The 26,599-nt window shown below is 38.0% G+C and overlaps 1 protein-coding gene across 1 annotated transcript in view; it reads left to right on the top strand.

Annotated features, from left to right (window-relative positions):
- The first annotated feature begins 6,480 nt into the window (after positions 1-6,480).
- The window catches only part of OLA1 (Obg like ATPase 1), a 98,200-nt gene continuing 78,081 nt past the window's right edge, over positions 6,481-26,599 (top strand). Inside the window, exons 1-4 of the mRNA XM_086751166.1 lie at positions 6,481-6,600; positions 6,799-6,899; positions 8,641-8,784; positions 17,500-17,627. Coding sequence (XP_086607292.1) covers positions 6,508-6,600; positions 6,799-6,899; positions 8,641-8,784; positions 17,500-17,627 — 466 coding nt within the window. The 5' untranslated portion in view covers positions 6,481-6,507. The remainder of the gene's footprint in view (positions 6,601-6,798; positions 6,900-8,640; positions 8,785-17,499; positions 17,628-26,599) is intronic.

Genomic DNA, 26,599 nt, shown 5'->3' with positions numbered 1-26,599 from the left:
ACAAATCACAGCAAATGCTGCCGATTAATTTGAAAGAATCTGCTGAGAATGAATGGAGAGACAAGTTGCATCAATATTAATGAAGATGAAATAGAACTCCAAACGACCACGAGTACAAAACAGCACACAAAGCATTTTCTTTTAAATAGGTTGGAGATTGGATCGCAAGACCTTTACAAAAATGAACAGAAGTCACAAAAGACATTATAATGGGAAATGGATAAACAATCACAACATAAATCTTAAAAAAAGAGCTATAGAAATATTAATTACCAGGGCATACATTTATTTTAAAACAACAGTTTATAGACAAGGTATTTAGCAGAGTAAGAAGAGAAGAGTATTTTCTGATATCCAGTAATCTATAAATGTCGTAAAGGAATCTTACATATCTTCAGGTACCAGTCTGATTTTTTTTTTTTCAAGCAGTCTAAGAGAGCTAGGCACCTCAAATTCTCAGAACTTAATTCCACTTTAAGTTCATATAATGTACAAGGAAATATTATTGAAGACCTTGAAATGAAAAAAAGAATAAATATATGATATCTATATAGGTTGGCAGTCAGAGCTTTGTGCAGACAGGAAATAAACTTTCCTTCTCAAATTACTTAAGCTACCCACTCATATTAGACAGCCGTGACTACAGGCTATGGAGCTTTCCGAGATTCTTGGATTCTTGACATAAAAAAATTCTGTCCCACCAGCTGACAGCTGTATTCACTTCTCGTCAGATAGCCTATGGTTAGAAACAAGGGGTCATGCTTTAAGAACCTGATTTCTAAAAAAACCTAACACAAATGTGTAATTTTTCAGATGATGTTGTCAGGAGTCCTGTAAATTATAACTGGCATGTCAAACATCCTAAGATCTCCCCTATTGAGAAAGAGGAGCAAGTGAGTACCTTTCCCGATAAAGATCGCTCTTCCCTGTGAAAATTCTTCATGACAGGCAAAATTTCAGTGTCACAGAGATGCAACCAATTGATCTGTTTCACTTACATAACAAATTAAACTACTAAAGGTTTTGCATCTGCTGCAAGACTGGCTGCATGTTTTTCCTTCTGCTCATAACAGGTCTCTGGTTATTTCAGTGCCTTCCCCCCGCTTACCAGCAGTAGTCTTCTCCACTTGAGGGTTCTCATTGCACAGACTGTAAATGCGGTGATCTTTCTTTTACATTGTAAGTAAAGCTATTGAGAGGAATAAAAATACTTTGTAAGCCAAAGTTTTGCTTTAAAAGGGAGACAGGGATACAGGGGCGTGGTGCTACCACAGCGTTTCTGAGCTGGACTGAAGTATACACCCATCTGATCATCCCAGCAATGTACCTTCATGAGGCAAACCTTCTAGATGATTACTGCTGTAACTCTTCAGATTTTATATATCTTCATATGCAATCTCATCTTGAAGGTGTAGGCTATATCCCTGTTCCCACCTTTCTACGCGCATAGGCATGATGCGCTCTGGGGCTTTAATGAACAAGCCCAGAGGAAGGTGCCACAGCCCCTTTCAGTGTACTGGGCTGGGCTCAGCATCCAGCCAGTTACTCTCCATCACTGCAGCAAGAGCTGCAGCTGTCAAAATTTTGGTGAGAACTCTGACCTGGTGAAGGCTGCAGATTTTCCACAGCTAAAAGAATTCTTTACTACTTTGTAAGCGGTGTCCTAACTATTGCCCACAAGTAACTTTTTTTTTTTTCTTCCCCAATCTCTAGAAATGTAGATGAATAGTATTAATCAGTTTTATCTGAACACTTCAGGCTATAAAATAATAAACACTTTAAATCAAGAATTGCTGCATGATGTTCTTCAAAGCTTTCTTTGGTTTTCATTTTACAGCCACTTTGCAAATTATATATTGCAAAATATGTATATATATTTGTAGTGTATAAAAAGTACAGTTTTCATTTTACTTATGCAGCTTACTAGGTAACTCATCAGTCTGTTCTTTCACCAAAATAGACAGGCTATCCTTATCGGGTTAGAAAAAAACTTCATGTGCATTAGGTTAGGCCTAGAATGAGGTTTGTGACTTTTTCTCTAAGAACACATCTTTGAATTCAAATTATCCAGACTTGTCAATATATTTTTGTACTGTGTACAATATATGAAACAAAATTAAGTCATGAACTCTATCACAAAAATAATACATCGCAAACATTTTTGTGCCCTAGAAGAGAAACATGAAATGTCTTTGAAAGCTAGCAAGAGTCTACAATTCTTGTATGGACATTTAAGTGCACACAGTTAAAAATCTAGATTAACATTTTAGCGTTCTAAGCTGTAACTTCAAATTCACACCTCACACAAAATCTAGAGGTTAGAGACAAGTTATTAAAAAAACCCATAATTTTCCCTGAAGTTTCTTCCTTGCAGGTGTCTGCCTAGGTTGCTGAACATTCCCAAAGGTTTGCAGAAAACAGATTCCAGAATAAGTCCTTCACTGGGTTTATTCCTGGTCAGCATTCTTGGAGTTTTTTGGTTTTGTTTGTTTGTTTTGTTTTGTTTTTTAATAGGTATATAAGTACAGCCCAAATTCAGAGACACAAGTCTCCCTACCTGTAGATCAGAACATCTCCTTTCATGTTCAATAATATCCTTCAAAGCACAGGAAATATTTCACAGTTGCGTTCCTTTCTTATACTTAATTGCTCAGCTATCAAGCATCTTGATAGTGCTCTTCAGTGGCACTCTTCAGTGCCACCATCCAGCACTAAATAAAATGAAAACTAAACCTTTTTCTTGGACCACTACCATTTCTTTAGGTGAGAGATGCTTTATGCCACCACAGCAATCCTGACTTTGGAGCAGCACTGACATCATTAACAACCTGTTATGATACTTAAAACAAGGATATTTAGCATAGTACAAGAGCAGGAAAATGAGTAAATATAAAGCAGAAAGTATAGTGTGAATTTAAGCATATAAAGAACAGTGTAAGGTTAGATTCTCTATGGAACTGGATGAATCCCCAGTTAAAAGAACAGACACTATTGAGCCCTATAACATTTAAAAATATTGTATTAAAGCACAGTTCAGCTGGATGATTACTCCCTTTTAAACTTCACAGAACTCAATGAACACCGTTTAGTTTAGACCATGCCCTTGAGCAGTGTTCCTTTTTAGCGCTGAGTGTATTTATTACTGCGAGCCATCCAGTTCCCTCCAAGCGGCACAGACCCAGGCAATTCGGGAGCGGTGGTGTGCAAAAGCAACTGTGGTGTTCTCACCCCCTGGGTTGTGCTGAGCATTGCCTGGTCACAGCAAGGATCGGAGACTCTGTCTTTATTCTTCCAGTTCTACAAAACCACTTATTTTTGCAGTTAACAGTGACTCTGCAGTAAATATATGTTTTGGGCAGCAAAAAAGCAGAGGGTATGCTGGTGGCACAAACCACAAGGTGTTTGTTTTATTACTCTCCCTTAAATATTGTTTTTAATCAGGCAGAGTTGCTCCAGGGCTGTTTGACTTCTGCACGTGTTCCAGCTGTACAACAAGCTGTATTTGTGCAGTACTTCTGTGTTGGAGAGCTGACATTGAGATGACTGCTCTCTACTCTATATGTGTTTTTTTTTTTTTTTTTTTTCCATTACAAAACACATTTTGAATGTAATACGGTTAAGATTACTATTGTTTAAACTATGTATGCCGGTTTAAAATGAGGTTTTCACCCCTATGACAGATTTGGATAGAAATGTTCACCCAAGTAAGGCAAACCATGACTCCAAAAGCAACGTGAAATCAAAAGCACGTAAGGTGAAGTGTTACATTGCCAAGAGACGATTTCTAGCTGAAGGAATCAAATGCCTTCAAGTCCTGTATCTGTATTTTGTGAAGTGGCCATGCTAACAGTAAATTAGATACAGAGATTAATGGGGGGCCAGCATTATTACAGTATGTTGTACGAAGAGCATAAACTAAAAAATTACAATCCAACTTGCGAATTTTTGCACACACAGCACTGACTTTTGCACCATGTGTAGACACATTGAAGTACAGGAACAAAACAATTTCTCTTCCAGAGTTCAGCTGTTTCCACAGATAGCTAAAATGAGAATTATACCTATTGTAGGCTCTACTATTTATATTTATATACAGACAGACACTCCTTTACTTCATGTTGCAAACCGCTCATGCCCATATTGTGCTTATGAACTGGTGAGAGAAAAAAAAAAGTTAAACTTAGCTGGGTGCTAGATAAATACCAACTTTCTGGTCACAGACAATTATTTATCAGAGTTTAAATATTTTTATTTTAACATGACAGTCAAAAAGTCTATCTTCTGAGAGCTATTATGCTGGCGATAAAAACATGGACAACAAAATTGTCTGATAAAATGTTAGGATGGTGAGAAAATTTAATAAATGGAAAAGGTCTCCAGAAGTAGCCTTTCGGAAAGTTTGTGGTCTTATTAACAGAGCTAGGCAAACCCATCCTTTACTGTGGCTGTGCAATTGTCTTGCACAACCCTGCTTACAGGACAAGTATGGGTAAGAGTGAGCTCTCTTGAACTTGAGAGTGGTGGAAAACTAAGACCGTTCCTGAAAAGGAAACTAATTTTAGTTACTGAAACTTGTTATTTAGGGATGTGAAGGATGCAGGGGCTGCCCTGCAGTTACAAATATTTTTTGTTAATTTCAGTATTTATGAATGTTTGTTGTAGTAACCCATTAGCTTCATTCAACAGCTAAGTAACAATATTTTAATCTGAATTAGCCGGCTGATTCCACCCCCCCCCCTTCCTGAATGTATAGTGTTAGATTTTAAGACAGTAGAAAGACCGTATAAGCACATTACCAACAAGAACTGGCTGTTATTGATTATCGCTGTACTAAGAGAAAAGCTCTGAACAGATCTCAACCATATTGTTGCAGAAATCTCATGTCACTGGAAAAAACAAGTTATAACAGACATTTTAAATGTGTAATTCCAAATTAGGCTTAGTAAAAGTGTCCTTTCTTAGAAAAAAAGAATTTTTTTGTTTTTTTTAAACATTCAAGATCATATTCCTTTTACAATAACAGAGATGATATATCATCTGATGATACTCTCACCTTGACTCCTTCACTCTGGTATTTTTCAAGTTTTGAGAATTTTATCTTATGAACTTAAAATAGGACATGCTCTAAGAACAGTTTTTACTGCCTTCTCTCCTTCAATTTTCTTAGCAGGCAAACACTTGATGGTGTCTGCCTTTAATGGTTCAGAGAAGCAGGATCTGAGTTAAAGAAAATGTCTTGACATTTTTTTGAAAGTCCTCCTCTGACTTCTGTAATATTCCACAATTAATTTTTCCTGGATTCTAAATAGTTAATCTCCTCTTCTTGAAATCTGTATTTTATGCCCAGATCTATCCTCTCAAGAGGATGATTACTTTGTTATTTATTAAATTGCCATGTGAGTTGTTATAAATAAATCCCAATGTGTTTACAATGGGCCCCTCTTAAGCATACAACATCTTTATAAATCTAGAGAATCCAGTAGTGTGCCCAGCCGCCAGTGCGCCTTAGCATCCGAAAAGCATACAGATGCTCTGGGCAGTGGGGATTTCACCTGTCCAGAGCTTCCCGCTCTGGTGCAGGATTGTTGGGGTGGGAAACAGAAGACCAGTAAACTTGAGCCCACATCTCTACTCGCAGTGAACAGCGTTACTCTTTGTGCGTTGATGTTCCCCTTTGATTTATGTTATTATTTCCACGAGGGTCCAGGTTCTTGTTCACAGTTTCCTTGCAAGCCATAATCATCTCGGACAGCTTTTGGAGCTCAGGTTGGCTAGAGAGCCTATAGAGAAGGACGTCCTAAATAACAGCATCACGTATTTTGACGGGGCTGATTCAGGCTGAGAGAACTGTTGTTTCCTTGCTGAAGGCTTATTTATTTATTTTTGGCAAATTCTTTTAACAGAACTTCGAAGCTAGATGAAAAAGGAATTATTTTTCAGCTGGAATATTGTTAAACACTCACAAAAGCAAACTGCGTGTAACTCTAAGGTAGTATTTACGTTCTTGGTAGTTTCTGAACATTTACGGCAGAAGAAAAAAACTGATACAGACACAGAACACAGACAATAATGCACAATAATGTAATCATTACTGACTCATATTTGTTTAATTTTTTTTTTACTGTGCCAATTATATAATTGAAACAATGCTAGGCAGGGGAGCTGGTGATCTTAATGACTCTTGCAGATGGTTAACTGTATTATACAAATGTATATATAATAATTATGTATTTTATAGAACATATTAATCTATTATGCCTATTAAAATTGTGTATTTGTTTGTTTGAAACAGCAAATGGAAAAAAAATTAAATAAAATCTCGATTCTGAGAACTGTCAGCGTAGGCCCAAATCTACGATCGACTCCGGAAACCGGTCGGAAAAGGGCGGGAGGGCGGCGCTGGCGAGACGCGGCGGCGCGCAGAAGCCGCTCCCCCCCCCCCCCGGCGTCTCGCCAACGCCGCCCTCCCGGGGCGCCCTTTCCCCCTCCTCGCGACGCTCCCGGCCAATGGGCGGCCTCCGGCCCCGCCTCTTCCGCCGGCGTGTCCGCGTGCGAGGTGGGCCACTGCCGCCTCTTCCTCTCCGGGCTCCGGTGGCTGAGGTGAGCCCGGGCCCGCCCGCCCCTTCCCTGCTTCTCCTTTCGGGTCTTTGCGTCCCTGCTCCTGCCGAGGTGGGCTGGGGAGGGGAGGGGAGTGCGGCGAAGGAGCCGCCCGGGGCGGGTGTTTCTTCCCCTCGGCCTTTTCCTAGGCCCCGGAGGCGAGGGGGGGCCTTCATCTTGCCCCTGCTTCTGTGCTTTCAGATGCCCCCGAAAAAGGGAGGCGACGGGGTTAAATCGCACCCCATCATCGGAAGGTTTGGGACGTCCCTGAAGATCGGGATCGTCGGGCTGCCGAACGTTGGGTAGGTGGTCGGGGGAGCGCGGGCCGGGGCCGCCTGCTCGCCCCGGGTTTGCCGCCGCCGCAGGTGGAGCGAGCTGGCGGGGTTTCCGGGTGAAGGTGGGCGCCTGGGGACGCGTGTGCGAGCCGAGGGGTACGATCGAAGTGCTTTTGCTCAGCGGTAGACTGCGCTGGAACCGCTTACAGGTGGAGCGGCGTAGAACACTCAGGTAGCGTAAGGCTGGTACGTACAAGTCCGGACAAGGTAATAGTGAAGAATTAAAAGAAAAAAAAGTCTTAGCAACTGCTGAGTTCTATGAAATGCAACATCTTTTGCATTTCCTAACTTCCACTGTTGTCTGTGTCTAATGCACGTTTTTATGCAAACACATATGCACACATGCACGTGCATGCAGATTCCTTTTTTCTTTTTTGAGAGGCTGGTGTGCGCAGGAAGGGGTTAATGATATCGTAAGTGTCATTAGCAGCGAAGAGGACTTTCATTCTTGAAGCCTCTTCAGAGTTTGTAATGGAAAAAAGAAGTTGTGTAAGTTATAGTTCGGGAGACATGAAGGAAAATGAATTGTTCTGTCGGGCTTCTCATCTGTAGTTCTTATGGCTCCTCAAAGGAGCTGTATTTAAAGCCCGCATAAAGGATGGCAAATTACCTGGAGAATATCTGTGAAACTATTGGTACTAACTTGTGTATCATAGTTACTAAAAGAAGTTCTCAGCATTCTTAAACTTGACATCTTTAAGAAGTTAGAGTACAAGTCTTTGAGCATGTCTCAGAGTCATAAGTACTGCTTTCTTTTCATTATAATTTATTTTTTCAGGGTGTAGGCAGGACATTATAAAGCATGTCAAATTGGAAAAATAGCATTTGTAGTTATGTTATGATGTAACTTTCAGATGAAATTGTGACTGACTTTTGAGCATGTTGGCTGTATGCAGGGCAGCTTCCAGTAGCTGAGAAGTTTAGTGAATACGGAATATTTATGGTAGAAGATTCAGGAGTTGATTAAGAACTTTATCTTACCAATAACTCAAGAATTACTCTCTTTTTGTTTAGTAAATGCTATCTAACAAAATAGTCTGCTGCTTGGTTCAAGTGAAAATGTTTCCCCCCCCCCCCCCCCCCCCTTGCTTTTTTTTCCCCAGTGATATTTAACAAGGATGGAAAAAGTTTGGTAAGGTAGAACTGTATCTTTATATGCACAGAAGATTACCTGTAATTGATTAACTGATGTGGTTTGCTTTCTATGCCTTTTTTTTTTTTTTTTGATTTTTGACTTTTATTGCTTAGATACTGAAATTGTAGAATGTAAATAAATTTGTTAATATGTAAATAAATCTGAAGAAACAACACAGTTGTAGAAAGAGCTGGTGAGTCTTGGCAGAACTAATTCACTCAGAAGAAGTTTCAAGCATTCTTATCAGTTTGTCACTTTGTGCTTGAGGAAAATGAGTAGTAGCCACTAAAGCTGTGCTCTGCTTTTGACTTAAAGTTTCTTTGCTAGCTGACGGGTGCAATATAGCCCCTTAGGGGAGTTTTCAAGGGCAGGGAAGAGAGGTAAACATCATTGGGTTTCCATGGGACACACCCTATGCGTATTTGAGAGTGTGTTGTACTAGAATCAGGGCAATGGTCACTGTTCATGAAGTAAAGGGAAAGTTCAGTACTGCTTTTGGGTTGGAATAAGACCCAGCCCTTTTAAATCCTTCTAATTTGAACTTCTTTAAGAATGCGTGTATTTCATTTATAGGAAATCCACATTTTTCAATGTGTTAACAAAGAGTCAAGCGGCAGCAGAAAACTTTCCTTTCTGTACTATTGATCCAAATGAGAGTCGAGTACCTGTGCCAGATGGCAGATTTGACTTCCTGTGCGAGTACCACAAACCTCCAAGGTAACTCAAATTCCTAATATTTTTCTTCAGTTAAGCAGTTGAAATAGTGTTACTGAACCCAAAGTTTTCATAGAAGTTTAATGTAACTATAATGTCTTTTGATTAAGTTTTTACTGATATCTGCTTTAGAATGTGAAGTTGTGTATGTACCTGGATTATACCTCCCCCTCCCACCCACTACGACCTTTGCGGTATGAGAATGAGAAATCTAGGAGCTGCCAGTCATTGCACAGCACCGTTTGGTGCTTGGTATTCCTGTATTTGAAGGTAGTGGCTCCCGGGTGACTTGGAGAATCTTCTGAAGAGATTTGGGAAATGAACAGTAGTGGAGATATCTAATGTGTCATGAGGTTGCTCATTTATAAAATTTCTGTTCTGTATTTTGTGTTGTTCAGAATATTGAATATGCTGTAGGCGCCAAACAAATATTTACCAACGTTCCTGTATCCTCAGTCTTTTGATAGTAAGCCTTTTTTGCTCTGACTCTTTTTCTCCTTTTTATAGGCTCTGCTACTTGTTACCTGGTCCATTCAGAGATATTCCTACTATGTGTCTCTTCTAATTGTTTCCTTATTCTAGAAGTGTATTAATTTTGTCGCATCAATGGTTTTTGCTATTGACTGTTTCCATAATCTGCTTTGTGTGTTCAATGTGGGAACTGCATTTTTACATGAACAGCAAAAGTGCTTTCAGAAAACAGAAACTGAAAGAGACACCTGACTTGTTCATTTCAATTTGCAGTTACTTGCAGAGGTGTCTTGAATAAAGTGAGTGTACATAAATCATAGGGCAAATCAGCATGCACGACTGTGCTTTTATTCAACACCTGGGCCTCTGTTTTAGAGCCAGGTCACGCCCACAAATAAAGAAAGATTGATTAGTCACTGATCAAAAATCCATTTTTTAACTTAATTTTCAGGTCCAAACAAGTTGCTTCTGTCTGTAATTCCTGTGCACTTTTAAAGGACGGAAAAATACATTAATATGTAGTTTTGTTTAGGTGGATTGTTATAACATGTTACCTTGTTTTTCTTTCTCAAGTGGGTGTTAAGCCTACCGGTTACTGTATGGATCATAAAACAAAGCTCTACTGAATTAGAGACAAAACTTTCTGGCTGTTGATTGTGCAGAGATAGTGGTGTGGCTTTTAAGTTTTGTTATCAAATTTGTTCTCAATTGTAGTGTTATTGCTGCTGTGGCCACATCAGTGATCTCTTTCTTCTCACTTAGCTGTGACTGGCTACTTCTAAATTAATAGTTGAAGTAACAAAGAGATTATTACCTCTTCCTTCATCCTGCGTTTGGCCATCTATCCTTACAAGGAGTGCTAAGATTGTAAATACCTGTATGCGTGTTCTTCAACTTGCCAACTCTCTCTCAGGGGCAAAAAAATCACCCTTAAATATTAATGAAAGTAGTGTATTTACTGAATCTGTTTTAAGTAAATATACTGAATTGGATAATAAGCTGGGTGTAAATAGTAAATCAGCTTTCATTTGAATGGTCTTTTGACTTTTTTAAAGGGAGTATTTTTTACTTAAAGTCAAAGGATGTGTGGATTAGTGGGTAGTTACAACTCCTGAGTTCACTTACACTGCTTATATGATTTCAGTGTTTCACTATAAGAGTAATAAAGCAGAGATAACTCGTGATGATTCAGTAGCACAGTAGACTGAGATAACTCTACTTGGTCTGTTTGTGTTTTTCTGTCTGAGATGAACTCAGGAAAAGGCAGCTATGGTTGTGAAGATATACAACTGTATTGTAATTTAAATTCTTTAATTTCTCTTGTATAGCCTTGATTTTGTTCTTCATCTTTATGTAATACGTTCTGTGTTAATTTTCTACTTGTTTGGATTAGTAGACGTAATCAATCTGTGCATGCATAATGTTTTATAAACATTGAGTTCTCTTTAAATTAGACTCTTGTCTAGCCTCAAGATTTTGTCTTGTAAAATCTAAAGCATTCAGGTTTTCATTTCCCATATGTTACACTTAGTCATGACATAACTGCAGTCATTGTTGAGAGGTGGGCGGGGGTGGATTTTGTCTTAACTAGGATGATGTATGACAAGCCAAAGTGATCTTGCCTTCTTCATGAGTGCTGTGGGCGAGGGAAGGGAAGACTGGAACTGGGATGGGCTGGCAGTCGCTCTCTGTCACACTGAGCTGAGATTGCTGCTGCTACAGGGAGATGGACTCTGTTGCTGAGAATATTGCTCAAGTGAATTTGCGGTTCTTCCATCAGAGGAAGAGTTAGGGTCTTCAGGTGCCATTTGTTGCTTGAAGGTACCTTCTTGTCTCCTGAAGAAGAAAGCATCAGCTTGATTGGGACTGGTGTGCAGTTACTTCCTAGCCCATGCTGAAAGCTGACTGGTATTGCTTAATTGGAAATGTAAATGTTTGTAAATTAAATCATGTAGGCAACAATTTGGAGACTTATTATGTAAAGGTTAATCTGTACTTAATAGATTAACGTATGCTGCCAGAACTTAGAATCTGTGCTTTTTTCTTTTTGCAGCAGTGGATGATGTATAGGACTGTTTATAATAAATAAGTTCAGTGATATAGACTGTACACAGAAAGTGGGCTCTGAGAACTTCCAGTATGTGTTGCTGCCAAATGGATTAGATGAACAAACTTCCTTGAGCTCTGATGTTACCTGTTGCCTGGTTTCTGGTGTGAAGGGAATTGTGGATATTAAAAAAAAAACAAAAAAAACTTTAATATATTAAAAATACTTCTGAATGCGTGTTATTTTAAGATCTTAGTTTATATTCTGTTACTAACTTAATATATTTAAACTACTTGTTTGTTTTAAATTTTATACAATATTTAGTGAAAACATATTTGTTACACTGTGCCAATATGTAGCTTTTCCAGAAAGGAAACACTGTTGGCTTTTTTGTTGTCCTCCTACCCCTGTTCCTTTAACATGGGTACTTTCAGGCAAGGTTTGACAGACTAGTGGTTGAATTAGTTCCAGTTTAGCAGTTGGAAAGAGAACCTTTTATTTGGACTGATTCACTTCAGCAGGAACTAAAGCAGAAAATGGTTAGGTTTTTTGGGGGATTTTCTTTGTGTATGTCCTGCCGCGCCCCCCCCCCCCCCCGCCCCAAGTTTGTGAATCTTAACCAGGTAGCAGAGGATGAGATCTACCAGTTCTGAAATAGGAAATAGATGTTATTCTTCATCTCAGCAGGTAGCTCCTGCCTTGAAAATTTGGACTTGGAAGTCAGGAACAGTTGATCTGTTAACTGCAGTTAACAGATGTTTTGTGTTTAGAAGTGATGGGTTTCTTAAAGAAGAAAAGAACTGTGTGTGTTGAAGCACAACTAAAGAAATTTTAGTAACTTCATAAAAGCTTTAATAAAGCTATTCTTGTTCATTTTTTGTTCTAAATTTAATTAAGTTGCTCCTTAATCACTTTAAGCCTAAACGTGTTTTTTGGTCTAAGTATGTAGAACTGATTTCATTTGGACAAGTGATTTATGTCATAAGTCACAAATACCCCGAAAGCCTCTGAGGATATATACCCACCAGGCTTAGCCATTACGGTCCTGCCTGCTACCGCAGCTGTAGCGTGCTGTGCCTGGCCAGGAGGTGGACCTCAGAAGTGACATTTGAGTCAAGCCTCAAAATGATTTTGAGTGAGGAGATGGAGGAAACTGCTATTTCCTCCTTTTTTAAAATTTTGTGCCCCAAATAATCTTTTCACTGCAATTATTTGCATTCCTTTGTCTTTACTTTATATGATTAACTAGAAAAAATACTCAGATAGAACTAATGTAAGCCTAAGCTATGTTTTAACTGTAAATAGTTAAAACTGAAGGACTATATCAACTGATAGTAATCAACCTGTATGAAAACATCAGTAAAAAAAGTTACTTTAATGTCTATATTTCTGCTTCCTCCTCTGGTTAAAATCAAATGAGATTATAAGCAGGAATGAGTAGAATGTAAGTAGTTTGTTTCACCCTTTCTCAAGTTATCAGTATTGATTTAATTCCTTGTTTGTTTGCGCCTGTAAGCAGGTATGTTGTTTTGCACAGATGTATTCACAAAACACAATGCTTATTGCAACTACAAATATTTCTGTTTAACTTAGACTGTTTTTAATCTATTTTGGATGTCCTTTTGAAACTTCACTTTTAAAGCAATCCTGATTATCTTGCAGGAGAATAATACCTAAAGTGCAACTGCTCCTCTTCAGCTCTAGCGCTGTCCAGTGTACTTCATAATCTCCGTCTTTGTCAGCAGCTTGCTTTGGTTTGTTCTGTTGCATTGTAGATGTTAAAATTTGTGCATTCAGATCTTTAATGCTCAAGCAATGGTTACTGAACTTAATCTGAGTGACTTCCATTGTTATCTAGGTCATGAAAGTCCTGTGTAATATTAAATAAAAGTTCTCTTGAGCTATTGTAGGATAGCATACTCAGATTCTTGATAAAGTTTTGAAGTTAAAATTATGTAATCAGTTGGTGGAAAATGCCGCTTAGAAACCACATCATCAGTGGGACTTTTAAAATTACATCATGTGGGACTTACTCTCGTTTTAAAAAGAGCATTTATGTAAATGAGAACCGCCTATAATTCCAGAGTGAAACACGAACAGCTTAGCTGCATTTAACTCCAGCATATCAGCATCTGTAAGAGAATCCCATTTTTTACAGAAAATAGCTAAAAATTGGGAAATATGTCTTGTTGCAAATATGTCTCCTGGAAGAGAGAGGGACTGTGAACTGCTCTTTTTTGTTGGGAAATGAGCTGAAAATAATGGTGAGGACAGACTGAGTGGCTTCCGAAGAAGTTGTCACAATATAGATGTTCTCCTTCCATGTTGCTACTTTTCCTTCAAGTTGTTTGTAAACTCTTAGCGGGTGACTCCTACTTAAGTTTTATATGAATTTTCAGGAAGGAAGAAGTTTCCCTTTTTTTACAGATATCAAATAATAGCTTTTAAAGGCAGAAGAGCCGGTGCTGGAACTAGGAGATGAGTAGTGTGTTTGGCTTTACCGAAGAGCTGGACATTTTACCCTAACACTGAAGAATCTCCATTTTGGTATGTGGGACCTAGGATCAGGTAGGGTTTGAGTTGAGAGAAATTCCTTGAACTATTAAAGAAGTTATTAAGAACTGAGTGTGTTACAAGAATTATCAACCAGGCTTACTGGAAAATTGCTGCATTTTGAACTTAGTTGAAGCTTTCATGTGGCTTTTCAGGGTCTCCTGGTGAATGTGAGATTTCAGTAAACTGTAGTAAACGCTGTAGAGAAGTTATGGGGTATTGTTTTCAGGAGGATAGAGATTGTGGAAACCTAGAAGAAAAAAAAAACCCAGTGAGAGAAACAGCATTTTGGTTATGATATTTCAGTCTAGGTCAAAGCTTCAGGTGTATGCTGTCTGTGAGATTTCTCAACTAAACAATTACTTGTGGAAACTTGAGAAATAAATCTGTGCCTCTTCCCCTCAAATTTTGGAAAAAGAATATATGCACAACACATTGCAGGTACTGTATGTATGTGCATTTTAAAAGAAAAAAAGGTAACTAGTTGCATTGCACCATTCAGTACTACTGTACTGAACAGGTCAGACAAAGAAACTGCTCTTACCTGTTTAAATAACTGTTTTAGACAGAAGTTTGAAACAAAGTTGTCCGCCTCCCCTGCAAAGTGCATAACCCTATGGTGCATAAGTCTTTTATTCCTGGATAAACACCCTAACCACTGGACTACAAAGCTGTACTTTCTTTGGCCCAGTGAGTCTTGGGCTCTTTGCACAGTAGCTCAGACAGTGAAGGTGTTACACTGACACAAAACCACTGTTGCTGTATTTCTAAGTGAGGTAAAAAAATCCTTGCTGAAGGATTATACCTAGACTTAAAATAGAGAGATGATTCTGGATTCAGTAATCTGTTTCATGTTGTAAATTCCTGTGACGTGCTTTATGGTAGATTGAGGTTGCACGGGTATGTACAGATGATCAGTTGATGCCACCTGTTCCTGATGATCATTTGAGGCTCAGTGACATTATGCTAATGCTGACTAACGAATCTTAAGAAATGGAAATCAATCTGTTTAGGGGTGAGGGAAAAAAAAAAGAACAATCCAGTTAAGTCTTCTACATTTAAAAACTAAAACACACTTGAGATATGTGGTACTTTTCTGCGATTCTTTGCGATGTTTTATGTTTGTTTAGTTTCATAATGTTTACTCTTTGTCCTTCAGAGCATAGGCAAGTGTGACTAGTTTGTGCCTTTTCCTGCTTTGTTCTGTATTAATTTTTCTATGATAAAGTAGATACTTAAGCTTAGGAAAGGGACTGCTAAGAATGGGGATGGTTTTATTTTGCTTGGAATGTTAGCTTTGCGGTACCCAAGGTGAAGGTGAGAAAACATCCTGGAAGGGATACTCGTCTTCAAAGGTCTCTTGCTAGTATTAGTCAATTGTGAAAGAAATGTGCTGAGGTTCTCTTTCCATTGTCGAGCAAATGAGGTTGATTCTAGTGACAGAGTGGTCTATCTGCATATGAAGGTATCTGTCTTGCTGTAATGTGGCATCTTTGTGGTGAAAGTGTGAATTCTTCTGGCTGGCCCGGAAGTTAATCCTACCAGAATGATGAGAGGGGAGGGCATAGAAGGAGAGCATTTCTGACAGCACCTTTGTTTTTCTTAAAACACAACTTAAAATTACAATGGAGAAGTGCTTTAAAGAGTGGCACTTTTCTGCCTTGCTGTTGACTTAGTTATGTGTCAAAAAGGAAGGAATTATAACAATTCTGACTGGGAAGTTGCTGCTGAGGTAGGTATTAGCTCTGCAGTTCTGTCAGGCAAAAAGAGTTATTGGGTTAATGCATTTATGGAGTTACAGGTTTCTGTCTTCAGAACGTGCATTACTCTTGGTAGTGTGTTAAACTTAAGGATTTGCTGTTTCCATTTGAATTTGTGTACTGGTAGTTAAAAAAAGATTGTGTGCTAAGAAAACTAGGGGCACAAAAATTTGACATTTTCAAAGTTTGTTTGCTTCAGAATGTAGTTACATTTGTGTTCTTTCTACTGCATTCAGCAGCTTTAACTTGCAGCACACATGATCTGTCTTCCCAAGGATGGGCCCTTCTTTTCATGGACCTGGTGAAGTTTAAAGCTAAAAGTTAACATATTGTGTACCTCAGTTTAAGTAACGTTTATCAGCAAGCTGTTGCACTAATAAAGATAAATCTCAGTTTGGGTTGTGGACAACAAAGACTTCAGAAGTGAAACGCTGGTGAGAGAAGGTTCTGTATAGGGTTGGCTAGGGGGTCACTGGCTGGGCCATCCCTAGTGCTCATTGACACCTGTGTGGTTGCTTCCATCTGTGAGCAGCACTGCAATGGTAGGTCTTTGGAAAAGACGTCTTAAGGTAGACCACAGACTTTATATCTTTCCATTTGAATCTCGTGTTGAAGAATGCTCACTGTAGAAGAGAGCTTTTCACTGCTTTACAAATTGGAGCTGTATGCTCATGTAGACTTCATAGTATAAGTCACACCCTTCTCATCATTGTGCAATGGATTTGAGTGTTTCCCATTATACTTACGGTCAGTAGAATAGTGAACTGTTGTTCTTAGTGTAGTGCTGATAAAATGTAATGGTGATAATTTTAAGTGTTTGATGGAAATTAAATAGTGTTCCAGTTACTTAGTTTGAAGCCATCAAGTTAGAGATTTTGATGACTATGGTGTGCAGTTTCTGGCCTTTTGCAAGTTAGGAATTTGCAGCATTTCAGTATGATTCTGTCTATGCCACTGTGTATGATGGTATTGTCATTTGCATAGACCATATGAATGTGTTTTTAGTCAACACCCTATCAGAAAGTTTTAGTTGTTGGTTATTTTTTTCTGACTCAGCTGGATTTTGAGAAGTAATATGATTTAGAATATACCTGAAAAGGTTAATGCCCATTAAGTTATGTGTTAATTTTAAAACAACTTGAGAATCTGCAGAAGACAAAAGGCTTACAGTTTATAAATTGCCATATGCATTTCCCATAGCTCAAAAAGCTTTTTTTCCATTTTTTGTAAGCTAATTTGAATGTCATGACTGTTCTGTTGTTGCTATGCAAAGTATCATATAGACATGTCTGCTAACCTGTTGTTGTTAACTATGGTGGAAAACATCACAGCTGTTTCCATTATAATGCCAGACTTCATCTTAATTTGTGTTCTGCTCTTTCAAATTGTTTGCATAACCCTGATCACTGCTAGTTTTAATCACCACTATGTTTAAAAAAAAAAAATGCCCTTGTCTTCTGAGAGTTGCTTAACTTCCTGAACTAAATGGTAACCTTAGAGGTGTGCGATAGCAGAGTGTGATGGCCGTTTGTGTCTTATCCCTTTGGTAATATGAAAACTGTTCGTTACAGATGACTGACTTCATGCCTCGGGGTTCTAGTCCTGGTTGATTATTTGTATAGTTGTCAGTATGATTCCACACTGTAGAAACTAGTTTACCTCATTTTACATGAATTATGACAGAGAAGTTAAAGAATGGTTGATGTTTCACGTGGGGTGGGGGAAGCTTGTGTTCTATACAGTGCACGTTAAATAAGGAAGAAAGCTACTGTATAACAACTTCTAGAAAAAACAAAATGTTGAATTTTCATGTTCTGAATTGATTTCTGCGACAAAAGTTTTGCCTAATATGTTTCAGTAATAAAACTTCTAACTTTTGTATTTCAGCAAAATTCCAGCCTTTCTGAATGTGGTGGATATTGCTGGCCTTGTGAAAGGAGCGCACACTGGCCAAGGCTTAGGAAATTCCTTCTTGTCTCACATTAATGCCTGTGATGGGATCTTTCATCTGATGCGTACGTAAACTTATTTGTATGTTCTTGCTATAGCTTAAGGACAGCATTGTACTCTGATTAAGAACTGTGGAACAAGTAGCCATGATGATTTTAACTTCTACCATTCCACTCAGTCATCAGGTTTTGGGGTTTTCCAACCAAGAAAATCCTCATCCTCTGCTACATAACGAGTATGTCTGTCTTCATTGGCGTTGTGCTGAAGACTTAAGAAGGAACTGAGTTTTTGGAAGCTTGCAGTGATGGTTTGTTGTTTTCTTTTGCCAGCAGTTGCATGGCAGTTGATTTGTTTAATTTTATAAAGGAGGAGGAATGGAATGTGATAGTAGAAAGCTGAAATGGAAGTAGAAAATGAAAATCTGGAGTTAGTAGCAGACTCTGGGATTTTGTTCCTCACAGGGCAAGCCTCACTTCTTTCCCTTTTCCTGATTTCTGTGTGACTTATATTGTCTTGAACACACTTGCCCCTGCCTCCCTGTGAATTCTGAATATTTCTCAGTTTGACCAAGGGCTTTAATTCTCTCTTTCGTCACCTCTTAGCACAACACAGAACTGACCTTCAGAGTCTTGTTAACAGCACTTACAAACTTGGCACTTAAAAGCTTGTTGAAAGCATATGTTGGTTTTGGGTCTTGAAAAGGCTTCTGATCTGAAAAGATTGAGCTTAATAATGTTTGTGTAGATTTGAGGAAGCTGGACACCTTTATTGTTGTCTTTTGGTTGGCCATTCTTACACAGTGAGTGATGAAACAATAGAACAAAATTAAAAAAAAAGAAATATTTTTTAGTTGGTGATGGGAACAAAATGTTTTTTGTGGGCAAGGTGTTTCTAAAACAAAACCCAAAAGCATGGAGAGTTACTATATTATGGTACTGATTTAGATGCTTAGAACCCCTTTTCCCATGAGATTGCGTTTTGAAGGATATTTATACAGAGCAGTGAACTGGTATGCCTCTACTGTCTGGATGCTTGGTGAATAGGTAAGTGTGCTACCTTAGTCAAATACAGTTTATTATGCATCAAGAATGCCTAGACAGTGATTTGGTGCAGAAGGCTGATACTTTGTTTTCAATCAAGTAAGACAAACTTTGTGGGTAAAGGTGTTATGTTTTTAGGCTTATACTGTTGAAAAACAGGACATTCTTTTGGGTATACTGGCCTTTTTTTAAGGTCTTCTAGTACCTTGAAGCCATCTATAACTGTGTGTGTGTGTGTAGCATTACGTCTCCTTTGAAAACTCAGTTTTATTTGTATTTTATATCTACTACTACTATTTTCTGTTAAAGTCATTTGATGCAGAATAGAAAGCTATGGGCTATTGGTCGTAGCTAAGCAGTGAATAGTATTTAAAACTCGGACATTGTGAAAAGGCAAGGCCATATCCTTACTGGGTAGAGTGAAGTAGGTCTTTTGAACTTGTGCATCGTTTTAGGAACTAGTTTAATATGTGAAGGCTGTACTAATACATTGGTATATTTTAAATATTTGTAACTGGCCAAGAACCATTACTACAGTATCCTTAGAAAAAAGCAGGGATCAATTTCCTCAAGTCCGTTGCTATCCTGGGATTGTAATTACTCTTTTGCCTGGTGTCAACTGAAGAACGAGTGATAAACTCCTTATACTTGCTCTGTTTTAATACGTGTACCGTAAAAGCTTGTTAAGGAACAGACTGGTGTCATAGTCAGTGGAGAAGATGCTTTTTAATCTGTATATTAAATAATTCGAAGCATTTGTTTCAGGTAACTGTTGTAAGGATTAACAGCATTTGCATTTTTCTTTGGGGACAGAAAGAGGAATGGGACTATTGTTGTGGATTTTAAAACCATTTGGGTACTTACCTTGTAGTAACATCTATTTCTTCTAATCTAGTCTTGCAGTTACTTTGTATATGTTTCAGTTTCTTTCAAGGATTCTTAAACCTAATGGTTGTGCAATGGTTGCTGTTTTTCTTCGGGGCAAAAAAGATAATGGAATAACTTTTAAAATAGCACTTTTTCCTTTTTCTTTTTAAAATCTTAACTCAGCCTCTTATGCTGCTCTTGCTAGATGTTTTAGCTAGAATGCAAGCTAGTGATGAACTGAAGTAGAAATTCTGTGTGTTGATTGCCCAATAAACCCAAAGATCTTTCAAAATATTACTTAGGGATAATAATGATAATAAAAAACTAATGCAAAATTTTATGGTTGAGATGTAAGACTGTTTTTTTTTCTCCCCTGCAAAGTGCATATTATTTCTACTTTCCTTTCCCCATAGTACTGTAAAAATGAAGATTTGTCACTAAAAGCTAGTAATAGCCCTCTCGTAAATAAAAAAAAAAAGCCCTATTGGTTACACAGCACAAACTCTAGTTAAAACTTGTAACTCATAGAAGTTTTCAACATACCATTCCAAATTATAAAAATGTATAAACATGTTAATATGCTCTAATGTTTTTACACGCACTCACCGACCTGTCAGAATTATTTCCAATCTAAAAGATGCCTTTTTCTGAGTCTGTGGCATTCCTATAGTTTGCACTGTTTCTATCAGGTTATAAAAACTACCTCAACTGTTTCCATAAATTCTTAAACTTTCTAGATCCTGAGAGGATGAAGCTTCTTTGTCCTTTACCAGGGTTTGGTCGCAGTTGTTAATGGACTGTGTATCTTTAGGAACTGGTTCCCTGAGATCGGCTGTCAGTTTTCAGCCTGGCAGGTAGGTGCTGGATCTCTGCAGTCGCGTAACACCAGACTTAAAAAGAAACCCAGACAGCTTGTTCTTATTAAAGTGGAACAGGCGGTGGACTGGAAGGTGAGGCTCCGTATGCCAGCAAGCTGGAAAGGAGATGTTGCTGAAGATGGGGATGATAAAATGTTCTTAAGAACAGATACACTAGGAGGTGACCTAGGGATCATGCTTTTTCAAAGCATGAACATTTAGCGTTTGTTTTTGCTAAGATTTTGAGTTGATCTGGAACAAACTTTCACCTTTGAGCACTGAAGCTCATTAAATCAATGAAAACATTGTTTTTGTTTCTAAGGTATATTTGAAAATCTCTAAAGGAACAGCAACATGTGTGAGAACAGCACGTGGTAGGGTAATAGGACAAGTAAAAGGAGAGATAAGGTTTTGTTGAGCACCACTGTATTTTTGTACATGGTTAGTAACAGTATGAAGTAGATTCCCTTAGCTCAGCAAACAAGGTGCATAAGTTTTCCTCTACAGAATAGAGCAATACGTTCTTGGGTTTTGATACTTCCTATAGATTTTTTCTATTAAAGTGCACAAACTGAAAATGATTTACTGATATTTTAAATAAACCATTTAATCTCAACACACTTTAAAAATCCAAAGGTTGTTTCAGTTTCTCACAGGTGTATTTTTTTCTTTTTGGCCGAATCCAATTATGAAAACCTCAGACAGGTATACTTGCTTACTCATTGAGTGAATGGGGAGTTTAATTCTAAAACTGTTTTCTGTCCTGGATAGTGGCGTCTATAGCATTAGTACCATAGTAACCTGACACATGGTTTAAAGTAGTTACAGCTTTGTTCGTGTTCTGAATTTCACTGTTTAATTTGAAACATTTCTGACAGTTCAATCTTCCGTTTCTCAGGTGTATAACGATTTTACCTGAGGCAGCAATGTTTTTGTGGTGGCAGAAGGCAGGCTGTTTGAAGATTGTAATAGCGTTTCTTCACAAGTTGCACGGCTTTAACCACCTTTCAACTTTTATGGCAGATCAGTCACAAGTACTTGTAGAAAATTACTGTCTTTGTAAGGTGGACTAAAAAAGGCAACATTGTTACAAGTGTAAATTTGCAAATTACTCTTAAATAGTGCTTCTGTGAAGAAAATGGTAGATGTCAGTATTTAGTCCCTGCTACAGCTCTGCTGAATTCTTGAATGTACTGGATGCTAAACAGACAGGCCTTCATATTCTTGAGTTGCTCTTCCCACTGATATCCTGTAGTCTTTTATTTTTCTAGAACATATGTTCCATATTTTTATCTTATTTTTAGTTTCTTTAATGAAATCCAGTCTTTATCTTCAAAGTTACAGAAATTGGAAGGAAATTTGTCTGGAAAAGTACTTTGCTTTCAAATGCTCCTTTTTAATAAATAAAAAAACCTTGGGGTTTGCCCAGTGTTTGAAGTAGGGTGGGCAACATTGGCTTTTGTGGAAGAATTTAAGAGCTCACCTGCATGCCATCACCTGGTCTTTCAGTCCTGCAGAGGAACATGTGAGCTGCCTGCAGTGACTTGGTGTGAGCGCAGGCAGGTAGGACTGGGGAGCTCCTGCTTTGCTCTTTTGCCTGAAGTGCTCTGACTCTACAGCAGAGGAGCTGCCTTTTAGGGGCAGGACAGTGAGTTTGGTAATTTATAATCTGTGAAATGTCGTTCTTTGTGACAAGAGTGAAAGAACCATGACGCTAGGTGAACATCCCCTGCTGTCTGTTATAACTGGGAATGTTTAGTACACGCCCTGGTTCTGCCTCCTTCAGGGTTTTAGGTAACTTCTAAATGAATTTGCCATCATTTAAAACTTGGATAGATATGAATCATAGGAGTTGTGTAGTTTTTTTCTTGTTTGAGATAAATACTAATCAAAACTAAGTTTGACAATATTAGTACTGATTTTTGCTTAGCATTTAAAATCAAAATGACTTGGCTTTATTTTTTATTGTCCTGAGAGTTATTGGGAACTCGCAGTAATGCTGCCAGTATTTTTATTTGCTTGTAAAAATTGGAGTGGTGATAACAAAGTTATTGGACTGAATAAGACATCCTCTCTTCTGACTTCATTTGGTGACTTTCTATAAAAATGTGTGTATTTTCTCTACAAAGACACTAATAATTCTGTAGCTTTTGTATACTTGAAGCATGATGTGTTGTTTTTTTTTTTTTTTTTCCATGTTTTCTAAGAAATAATCATACCTGCTGATTTCTGCTCCTGAAAGCTGACTGCTGCAGAGAGGAGGCATATGATGATATCACTTAGCCACACTCCACTGCACTGGCATTTCACTGAACAAAGTATGAGTCGCATCTCATCCCTTCAGCATGTGTATTCTGTCCACTGCAAATCATAGTGGCTCTGTTTACGCAGCCGTAGCTTGGCTGTGTCACTTCTAATATCTGAAGCTGTTTTTTCATCTTTATAATGTGTCAAAATTCACCTTGAAATGGTATAAACGAGGCTGACTTTTTTGAAGATGCTTTGCTTTTGTTTTATGTTACTAAACATAATTGCCACCTGTTAAAAAGGTTAGGGTTCCTTATTTACAAATACAAACCTTTCACTGCTAAGCTACCAAAGTTTAAAAGTAGTTTGCAGTTATTAAACTTTAATTAGTGTTATACAATCAAGATGTATTTCTGTATGCTATTGAGTAGATAATAGTTCTTGTTGAGATTTTATCTTCCTTGTTTGTTGTTGGAGTAACTGAATCAATGTTTAATAAAATATTTGGAGTAGCTCACAGTTCAGCTAAGCTTTCAATTAGCTTTCAGTGACTTCTCTGTATTTAAACAATTGTGAAAGCTTGCAAATTAAAGTGTCAGTTGCAGCCATGTGAAACATTTTATTGTATTAACTAGTGTGCTTGGTGGGATTTTTTGTTTTATTTTCTTTTGTGATGTGGTGGTTGTTTTGATTTATTTGGGTGTTGTTTTTTTTGTGGGTTTTTTTTTTTTTTTTTAATACTGTAAAATGTTTTGATTCAGGGTAAGGCTTTGCATAGCAGATCTTTTTGATCACGAAGTTGTGAAAATGACATTCCTCTAGCTCTTTTAGTGAAATTATCACCAAAACTGAAATAATTTTTATTATCAAGACAATTTTTGCATTGTATGTTGCAATTTCAGAATATCAAGTCACAAAAAAAAACCCCAAGGGGTAATTCATCTTAGGCCGTGTGTTATCTGTCTTTGACTTTTACTTCTCAGGATTCAGATACTGAGCCCACCACTTTGAAAAGGAAGGGAGGCTAGTAAAGATATTCCTGGAGATGCATACAAATTTGCTTTTTGTTACTTTTTCCTCATGAAAAATGCTTTTGTTGCGGGAGAGGAGGATTTTTCACGGGCTGGTTAGCTTTATTTTACTTCACACCTTTTGTTGGTGTAGGTGATACAAGCAGAAGCAGTACTTCATTTCTCCTCTGTTCCTTACAGCAGTTTTGTACTTGCAAGCAGAAGCAGAATATGCACGTGTAACAACCGCTACCTGAATCTAACCAGGCCTTTGCAGCTCTCTTGGTACTGTACCACGTTCCATGTGGTAATGAACAAGACTGGGAAAGGTGCCTTCTGGAAACAGATGGAGTTAAGTTCTGAAGCAAAAAGCAATGTTGTATAGAGGAATTCTGTATGCATACCAGTCTTCCTCCTCCTTTTAAATAACATGAAGTGGACAAAAGGAATCACATTTGAATAAAGCTTTTTTTTTTTTAGGTTTTTTTTTTCCTTCTGGGCATGGAAGTCAGTTTGAGGCAAAAAAAAAACCCAAACAAACAAACAAAAAACAAACAAAAAAACCCAACACAAAACCCCACAAAATACCCAATAAAAAAGGGATTGGAAGATACGATGTGTCATGGAAGACCGATTTTTGAGAAGTATTGCCTTGACAGGAGATTTGTTGTAGGGAAACGTGCAGTCATCGTTAGTATAATGTACGAGCCATGTATGAGAGCTACTGCTGTTGGATTTTTTTGTGTGTGTGGGTTTTGTTTTTTTTTTCCCCTTCTGTGTCCAAGGTTGGATCACAACTGTCTTTTTGCTAGAAAAAGCATTGGTAGAGAGAAGAAACGTTCATGTAAAAATCTATTCAAAGAAGCTTCTTGAGAAGTAACCACATAGTCTTGGAGTAAGTGTTTGTGCAGCATCCAGCAGCAGAGACAGTGAATGTAAGTGAAATTAGGAGTAGATTAGGGGTAAGACCAGGCATAATATTAGTGTTTCTGAGGTCCAGGAAGTGACACTGTAAAATCACCCTCATCTCCTGTTTTTGGAGCTGGTGTTTCTTTCCTTTTGCTGTGTTTATATGAAAAAAAAACTTATGGGTTTGTACCTCAGAACTGTTTGCAGTATGCTGATTGCAGCTTTGTCTCCCACAGAGGCATGAATTTGGTTTTGTGGGCATGTGGGTGCAGATTGTGGAAAAGGTACTGGAAAATTGTCAGCACTCCAGTGAGTTAGCCTTTGTCTGTATTGAACAGTAAATTGCATCGCTAGGCTGAGTGAAAGTGATACCTGAGCTTTAATCCATATTCCTCTAACACCAGGTAACTACAGTTGAAAGCACAAATAAACTCAGATGACGATTTAAATAGGCTTTACTCTTATGTTTATCACAAGTAATTGTTATTCTGAAAGCTGAATGAGCCTCCCAAATACATGAGTATGAGGAGCAAAAATTTATACATAGCAGAGTGGTAACATTTTAATCCCCAGTAATTAAATAAATATTTCTCAAGGATATATTTCTTCAGAAAGAGTAAGATGAGAGCTGTGAATGTTTAAACGTTTTTGTTACTAATCAAAAGCCTCCAGAGTTTGTTTTACATTGAGGCCTGCCTCTTGAGGTCACAAGTAGAATTTTGATTGTACAGTATCTGGGAGGACTCAAATGTTGTAAAAATCTATAGTTTCAGTTAATTACTTACGTTCATTGAGAAGAAAATTATTGTTCTTGCATTCTTCTCTAGCCCTTTACTGTAGTTTGAAAATACTAGAATTGCAAGTCTCATGCTAACTGAAGTTACAATGGATTTTGGAGCCCACTCTGCAGCCTCTGTATGTCCAATTTCTTTTTCTTATCAGAACAGATGAAAACATAAAAATTTCTTATCTAAAGGCCACCACCCTAGCTAGAGTAGCAGCATCTAATGGCATTCTATTTATAGATGGAGCTTGTTAAGTTTCCTCAGCAGGGACTTAAAGCTATGACCTCGTAGGCCAGAAACAGGAGAGCTACCTACTGAGCTACAAGGGCAATCTCTCAATTCTAAAGAATACATAGAAAATTTCTAATATACTGTACTGTGAGTCATAAAGTACTTGACCAGTAAACCCCCCCACTTCCCCTGAGAATAAAGACCAGGCAGGCTACCTTTACTGAGTCATTGCTGCTGTTTGACCTACAGCTACTTTTATTATAGTTACCTGTGCCATAGGGCAGTGTATAATTGCTATTTAGGCAGTACAGATGAGACTGAAGTTTTTCTCTGTAATCCTTTAGAGAAATTATCAATATATGATAGTGTTACAGGTGACTATTTTTGAAAAATGTTTGCCTGCTTGAGTGGATGTCTGTACTGATGGTGTACAGTATCCTGGCTTTAAGACAGTAATAGTTTAACACTTTATAAGTCACTAGTACTTTGCTGTGCCACAGACTTTCTTGAAAGCTTAAAGTGAAAAATATTGCAGGGTTTTTTTTTTTCTGGTTGTAATATGAAACGTGAAAGCCTGTTTTCCTTTAGTTGGAGGAAGGCCGCTAGGTAAAAGTAAAATCTTTTACCTTTTTGTAGGTAAAGGTAAAATCTACGGTTCCTTGCAATAATTTTGAAACAGAAAAAGGTAGGTAGCTTAGTTACAATATGTAACTGTAAGTCTAAAGTATAATTCTATATTTGTGTGTGTCAGGCAAGTCTCTGAGATCCTTGTGGTGTCAGTTCAGAGTGCTTCCTTTGTCTTTGCCCGTAGTCCCACCAGTGCTTAAAGCTCGCTGCAGTTATTGCACATTAAAATGCCAAAGAGTGTATCTACCTGTACCAAAGGAACTGCTTTAGGAGTAGCCCCTGCGCAAAAGCTCTGTTCAGTCATCCAGTTCAGATGCCACCTTTTTTAGTGTATAAGACTGTTTAATAAACTGAGAGAAAGACCTTTGGTTCAGTTTCCTTTCAGAATTGCCATTTATTGGAGCAGTCCTGGTTTGTACAATGACAAAAATGCCACTTCTGGAAAAAGAGGTGTCTGCCGCTTC

Source organism: Chlamydotis macqueenii, chromosome 6 (assembly GCF_036417535.1).
Source record: "Chlamydotis macqueenii isolate bChlMac1 chromosome 6, bChlMac1.mat, whole genome shotgun sequence".
NCBI classification, from domain to species: Eukaryota; Metazoa; Chordata; class Aves; order Otidiformes; family Otididae; genus Chlamydotis; species Chlamydotis macqueenii.
The sequence above is the reverse complement of the archived record's forward strand: the minus strand, read 5'-3'. Positions and strand labels throughout refer to the sequence as shown.